The sequence below is a fragment of the Telmatherina bonti genome, assembly GCF_933228915.1.
Source record: "Telmatherina bonti genome assembly, chromosome: 22".
Lineage (NCBI taxonomy): Eukaryota > Metazoa > Chordata > Actinopteri > Atheriniformes > Telmatherinidae > Telmatherina > Telmatherina bonti.
Genome location: NC_136631.1, coordinates 25305485 through 25312536, shown reverse-complemented (window position 1 = coordinate 25312536; position 7052 = coordinate 25305485). Strand labels below are relative to the sequence as shown.

Sequence of the window (7052 nt, the reverse complement as noted above, 5' to 3'; positions counted from 1 at the left end):
GTTTGCTTTCATGTACAATATAAAGTATTAATGTGTGACGTCAGAATTATTGTAGTGCAAAAAGTGTTCCCTAGGGAGCAGAATATATGTATCAGACTGTATAAAATGCGTTTTTAACAATGCTTTAATATGTAATCATGGAATAGATCACAAAAACTGATATAGCTTACATGATACATTAGACATTAAAGGTTGAAAACTTCAACTAGCTTCAAAACTGCTGGCGTTACCACCTTTGTAAGCTCAACAGGAACTGTTCATTAAATGACTTGACTTCTCAAATGTAAAAGCAGAGGGGGATCATACTTATGTTTGATAGGAGTATTCCCTAAATCTGAAACAATGCCAGACTTTGCCAAGGTGTAATTCATTGTGAATAATTTTACAAGGCTAGAAAATTGCATTTATACCTGCAATTTAAACAATACAAGAATCTTGAAGAATAGATTAAACTGTGTTTAATTATAATTTAACACACAAAGTTGAGTTTAAAAGTAGCATTTGAATAGACGTAAATGATCAAGTTTATTTTTTTTGTTCTGTCAAATCAAACAACTTTTATCATTTCTCTCTGAACTTTTATCAACTCAGTGTGAGAACCTCTGATATCATTCCTGCTGTTTCCATGTTTGTTTTGGTTTCTCTCTGCTGTTGCTGCAGTTTCACTGGGCAGACAACATTTCTTCCAATGAGGGTCGGTCTAATGGACTCTGGCAGCTGTGAGAGTACAGAACCCTCCCATCTTCATCCAAAACAACGTCTCCTCCCAGCTGGAACACAAACACAGTCTTATCATCTCATTTTAAGAGAAAGAGTAAAAGCATTTTGGTACCAGTAAAAAAAAACTATATCACCAGCTAGATTCGTCAGTAGGAGTCAAATTATTTTCATTTGAATGGACATAATTATGACTGAAAGAGATGATTGCCTCCTGCATATTTCCATTTTCTCATAGCTGCTTATATTTACTCATGCATGGCGTATAACTACTGTGTTTTAGTTGGAGGAAGAGTTAAAGAGAGAGAAGTGGGACTTGCTGAGAAATGAACCTGAAACATGTCGTCTTGAATGGATGGAAGTCCTCGTGGAAACTCCTTTTTGTCTGCTACATATTCAGCGTAAAGCAGCATGTTACTGAAGTTTAACACTTTCCTCAGAGATGTTTCCAGACCTAATGCAGCGTAAATCTGTAAAACAGCACAGATTACTTATCAAGCAGACTAAGAAATAAAGTTTTCACTCCAATTCATACATATCCTATAATAGAAACCAACTGATTGCATTGAATCAAGACTTCGATCCAATCCCCCATCCTGAGGATGCATGCGGTGACAGTGGGAAGGAAAAAACTCCCCAGAATGCAAAGTCCATTGAATCACAGCAGCCATGCATGTTTTCAGTTGTATCCTATTTAGGGATCATTCAATTTCAGCTAATTATTCCTTGAATTTTAATGGTTTGAGTCTATTTGGTAAACTAGCACCGTTCTGCAGTATGTCACACCTTCAGCATGACAGAGGCACACCTACAGAAGATCTGGACACAGTATGGTTGTATTGAGGGTAAATGAGTCTGTTACCTGATTCATCTCCAAATCCTTGATGTGCAGGCGGCAGAGCAGACAAGAGAACTGACGGATTAACACCAGCAAAGTCTTTTTACCTCTTCCAAAATATTTCTGCAGCTTTACTGTCCTGAAAAAGTTAGAAATAAACAACACTGAACATTTCTGAAGAATATTGGACATGTCTAATGTATCATGCAAGACATTTTCTCGTCCCAGTGTCCCAACCAGCAGTGGTCCGAGGTCCACAAACATTAAATCTCTATCCTTCAGATGCCACTATCACAGACATGCCGGTATTTCTATCAAATTTCACAATAATGACAATGTTGCGTTTGATTTTAAATAGTTAGTTGCCTGTCTTTCTGTCTTCCTTACCTTACTTACTTGATACAGAGGGAATGGTGGATAATATATATAAATACAATTTAGGATACACTTACTTGCTTGTTACACATTTAATGATCGGAATGAATGGTGGATAATACTTTCTGCAATAAAAATGATTTAAGAAACACTCTGGGAACTTTGATTCTTTGAAATAAAATTTTGCATCATGCTCTGGACACAACCAAGAGGTAAGATGTGTACTTGCCCTCTTAAATGATAGTTTGTCTCATATAACATAAGCAATGATCTCACTGCCCTTCACTGATTAGGCCAAATATAACAGCTGCAGCTGACCGAGCTGCAGCTTTTGTTGCCAGAGCCGGTTACTTTGGCAACGCATCACAATGAAAGATATAAAATTTTAATGGTAAAAACCAGCATCAACATATTATTAAATGATTCAATATTTCTTTCATAATTGACCATGGTATAAGCATGGTAAAGCACTTTAAGGTTCCATTATCAGAAATGAATGAATGTTGTGAAAGCCGGTTCACACCTCTGTGTCGTCCATTAATTTCTAATAATGGACAACTTGTAGAACATCATCCCTTCTTTTAAATGCACAGACGGTTTTACCATCTTACTTAAAGTATTTTATTTTATGGTGAATGATCCAAAGCTGATCTGCTGGCTAAGAATATAAGATGTAAAATCCCTTTTTTATAATAAGCAATTAAATAAAAATAAAAATCCATGTATGTTGAGTTTGATGCAAATGGGGAATAACAGTCAAAAATGAGTTATTTTAGATGCCACATTGATGTTGAATTCAAACCTAAAGGTACAGTGTGAAAGAATTACCGATATCTAAAGATGGGCAAGAATAATCAATATCTTCCAGACATGAAAATGTTTATATGTGAGAGTGAATCCAATGCATCCATGAATGCTCTACACTTCATTATTATGTCTTCTTCTGTGGTCTTTTAAAGCTCAGAGGGTTTTCATGTCACAGTTTTTTGTCCACTCAGAGACACTATATTAAAAATGGTGACACAATTATGCCAGCTGCTATATAAATGGCTAAATATAAATGGCTTATTCTAAGAGAATAAAAACATAATAGTAATTTTGGTGACGTGATAACATACCAATAGAAACACAGTTTTTGATGACATATTTAATTTTTTTTGTTTCTGAATTTTGGTTACAAACTTCAGTGTTTCTACATTGAAGTTTCAAGATCAGCCACTCGAATGACAGCTCAGTTAATTTCTAATCTTCACAAACTACATAATCTTCAATAAAGAAAAAAAAAGACTTTCAATTATTTAAAAAGATCATATTGGAGAAAAAAAAACATATTCATTATTATTGAAATAACTGTTAAAATACTTGCATTATTGAAAGAGTTGTGGGAAAAAGTCTGTCAGTGACGAGGAGAAGTGAAAAATTTACAAAGTTTATTGAACGTAAAATAAGAAAGAAGAGAAAAATGCAAATTGCAATTTGGAGACACAGTTCAGAAGTCCGACAGCAGAAGTCTGAAATGCTCTAACTGAGTTCCAAACTAAACCATCCTTTACCTTCGCATAAGGGCGTCAATTGCCTGCCCGAAATCAATGTTATTCTAAACAAGCATCGTCCGTTATTAGCTGTCACACTCTTCAAAGGAAAAGATTTGTAGTTAATCAGATCCCAGATGTCTGAATGCAGACATCTCAGGGCCTCTACACATTATGTCTGTAAGGAAAATAAGTGTAACCAAGCTTAAGTTCTTACGTTCAGCATGACCTCCTCAGACCTACACAGCAACCCTCAGAAATGAATATATGCTAAGGATTATAAGATATATGAAAATCTAGAGCAGAACATTAAATTTCCACAACAAAAGTCAGTAGTTGTATATTTTGTTTACTTAAAAAACAAATTCACAACAAATGAAGGTCAGATTAACAAGGAAGGAGATTATGGAACAATGACGGCTCCGTCTTTTTCCTTCTTGTTCGCGTTTTCACCATTTTGAGGCAAGAACGATTCAATCTAACCAGGCAACGATTGTTGTCAATGAAAGAAATGACAGCATTGTTTGCAGGCAAAAACATCCTTAGATTGCCAGCTTTATCCTAATTAAAAATTATCTATTCATGTTGTGGTGTAGAATCAGCAGTTTGCAGAGTTTAGTTTGGTCTGCAGTGTCATGGATTTCCATGCCTCTGTGTGTGTGTGTGTGTGTGTGTGTGTTTTCCTCCCTCCCTTTGGGGTTTACAGGAGGCGTGGCCTGTGGTTAAACAGCACAGCTGTGAGGAATCAGGTTTATTGCACCTCACCTGCTTAAAAAAACCCAGGCTGATCATCATTCAATGCTGGATGTGTTTCCTTCCCCTTGAGCCTAAACAGCCTCACATGAAACCTGTTTGTCTGCTCGCCACCCTGCCCAGAATCCTGAGCCATCAACGTCTGCTACTCTGGTCTAACGTCCCAAATAAACCTGTTCAACCTTCCTTGCTGGAATCTTCTCTTCCTTGGGTCCAACTCACCTGGTGACATGCAGGTGTTTGCATCTTGAGCTCTAGGTTGCTTACAGACACGTATTACCAAAGCAGAACGTGCATTTCACGTGATTTAATGTTGTCATTTTCATGCAAATCCAAAATAAGAACTAGATACACACACTGTTTCAAAAACTGTCCCGTTAGCTGATTTGTGCTGCAGCTAATATATATTTAGCTTTTTTTCTTTTTGATAACTTAATAAAAACCATTCATTTATCTGGACACACACACTGACTTGTGCAGCAACACACAGGTTGACATGTTAAAATGTAACAGTAAACGGAGCTCTTGCTTAAGAAAGTAAAAGGATTACTTGAATTGCAAAACTAATGTGGAATTTTACAAAACTTCTAATGGGAACTTAAAAGAAAAGACTGATCAGACTCACTCTCCTGATCTGGCATCGACGAGAGGCACATCTGGTAAAGTGCATCTTGATTGATGGTTCCTGTGCAGTGTTTTCCCACTCAGTTGTAAGTCATCATCCAGACGCTGCAGAAAGGCGTCCCACTGCACCTGTGTTACATTGGCTGCACTCAGTAAAAGCTAAACAGATTCAGCCAAGTGTGATTCTTTTTTTTTTCACATTTCAGTGTCTCACCTCAAGCTGTTGAAATTCCTTCACAGCATCCCACAGGGCAAGACAGCTGGAATCATTAGCAACAGAGTCTGTTATTTAGTTCACTGCAATTTCTAAATAAATAAGCAAGATCAGTGTCTTTATTTAATGCAGTATGAGTGCAATAAGCATGGAACACAGAGACGTATAAGTTTTTACACTTCACGAGATTTGATTGACTGATTACTGAGGTTTTGAATTTTATGGATAGTTTATGTCGTGTCAAATTTTGTGCTGAAGTCAGAAGCAATCGGGGTTTTACCTGCAGTAGAGAGCTGTCAGAGCACTCTCGGTTTACTGAACCAGCCAAGAATTCTAACAAGGAGCAAAGCTGCTCAGAAAGGGTCACAGAAGAGCGCATTTTAAACATCTTTAATGACCCAAACTCTCAAAATGTCACATGGGTTTGAACAAGTGCTTCATATATTGTGAAGTGTTCTGCTTTGAGCCTGATCGAAGGTTGTTTTCTTTGTCACTTTTCCTTCCTGATGCTGAGAGTGCTCCCACTGCTTTCTCCTGCATATAAGGCAGAGACTGCTCGCAAAGGGTAGGACTAAGATATAAGGTAAAGAGTTGAATTTTAATCTGTTGTGACAGGTGATTACACGCCCGTGTAGCATCTTGGAGGACATGGGACGTGAATGAAGGAAGGAGATAAGATAGGACTCCACAGAAGGAGAAAAGCAGGAGGACTGGCAGCAGAAGGAAGAGTTTGAAGTTTGACTGAATGGGAAATCTGTAGGATGAAGAACCCAAACGTCAGGAAATGAGGGCAGATGACACAAAATATCACATTAATAAGCCTCTTAGGGCTGAGGCTTATTCAGGAACTTTCATTGGGAACATCTGGGTGAAGAAATTTACACATTTCATCAGCACTACTTCTTCCATCCTTGTCCCAACTACTGCTTCCTAGATGTAGCAGCAATATTTCCAGCTGTAAGAAAGCAGTTTCATGTAGCTATTTCTGCTCTTTCTTCACCACACTGAAAGATCTTTTTAATCCCCTTGATGTTTGATGCTGTTTGATGGTGATGTTATTCTTGCTCTTACTGATTGTTTTTGGCCCATAGCTCCTCTGCATCCTGTTTCTTTGTGACAGACAGGCTGTGAAATTAGAAGAAAGACTGTCAGGCCCCCGTGAGGCTCATAAATACATCACAGTGGTAAAATAAGCAAATAAGCAAACACTGTAACAGAGACTGTGTGTGCTGAAGGTAACCTGCTATACAGAGCTGCACCCGCTTCAATCAGACCCAGCAATGAATCCTTTCGCTCTATGCGGATTTTCTGCCTGATGAATTCCTCCTTAGAGCCTGTGAGGTACAACATGAGTTAGGTTAGCGTGTAAAAATCCATGTGTTGACTTTCCATGTATAATGATTGACAGGCCTCCTGCCTGTGACGCTCAGAAGTACCACTGTAATTTGTCAGCCAGCTGCAGAACGCCGTGTCTGCATGTCTATTTTTATGTGCACTACACAAAACGCTGCCTACCTTCATTGCTCTCCTTCTTTGCCAGGTCCAGCAGAGCTTTGCCGGTTTCAACAAAAGCTCTGAGAGCTTTTGCGCAAGAAACTGCAGTCGGCGCTGATCCCGCGGCCATTTTGGGTCTGTTATTGGTTGAAGAGATGTGCAACTTTTTATCAGTGACCCCGCACAGCAACATCTCAAAGGTTCAGTCAGGGTATCAAGTTCAGTTTGGGATGCTGAGTAAAACATAATTCAATCATTTCCTAACCTGAGGTTTACACCAAACATGCAATATGAAGGTTCCTTTTTAGCCCTTCAGGACCCGACTCATGAATAGAAAAAATGGTCAGAAAAGTCCTGTTTTTTTTTTTAAATATCTTAGGTCTTTATTTAACCCTCTAACAAAATGTAACAGTTTTCTTTTATTTATTTATTTATGTATTGGGAAGGGGAGGGGAATATTTACCATTTGTTACCATGTCAAAACTACTATAGTGCAATCTTCAGC

At 38.0% G+C, this 7052-nt stretch overlaps 1 protein-coding gene across 1 annotated transcript; it reads right to left on the bottom strand.

The window, feature by feature from the left end:
- Window positions 1–274: 274 nt before the first annotated feature.
- Window positions 275–6403, bottom strand: LOC306772237 (uncharacterized protein; the record flags this gene model as incomplete). The annotated part of the gene is made up of 7 exons (XM_079261650.1): window positions 275–770; window positions 1050–1187; window positions 1580–1694; window positions 4841–4968; window positions 5054–5099; window positions 6125–6178; window positions 6294–6403. 7 exons carry the CDS (start codon window positions 6401–6403, stop codon window positions 663–665), a joined length of 699 nt encoding a protein of 232 aa, XP_079117776.1. The 3' UTR covers window positions 275–662.
- Window positions 6404–7052: the final 649 nt, after the last annotated feature.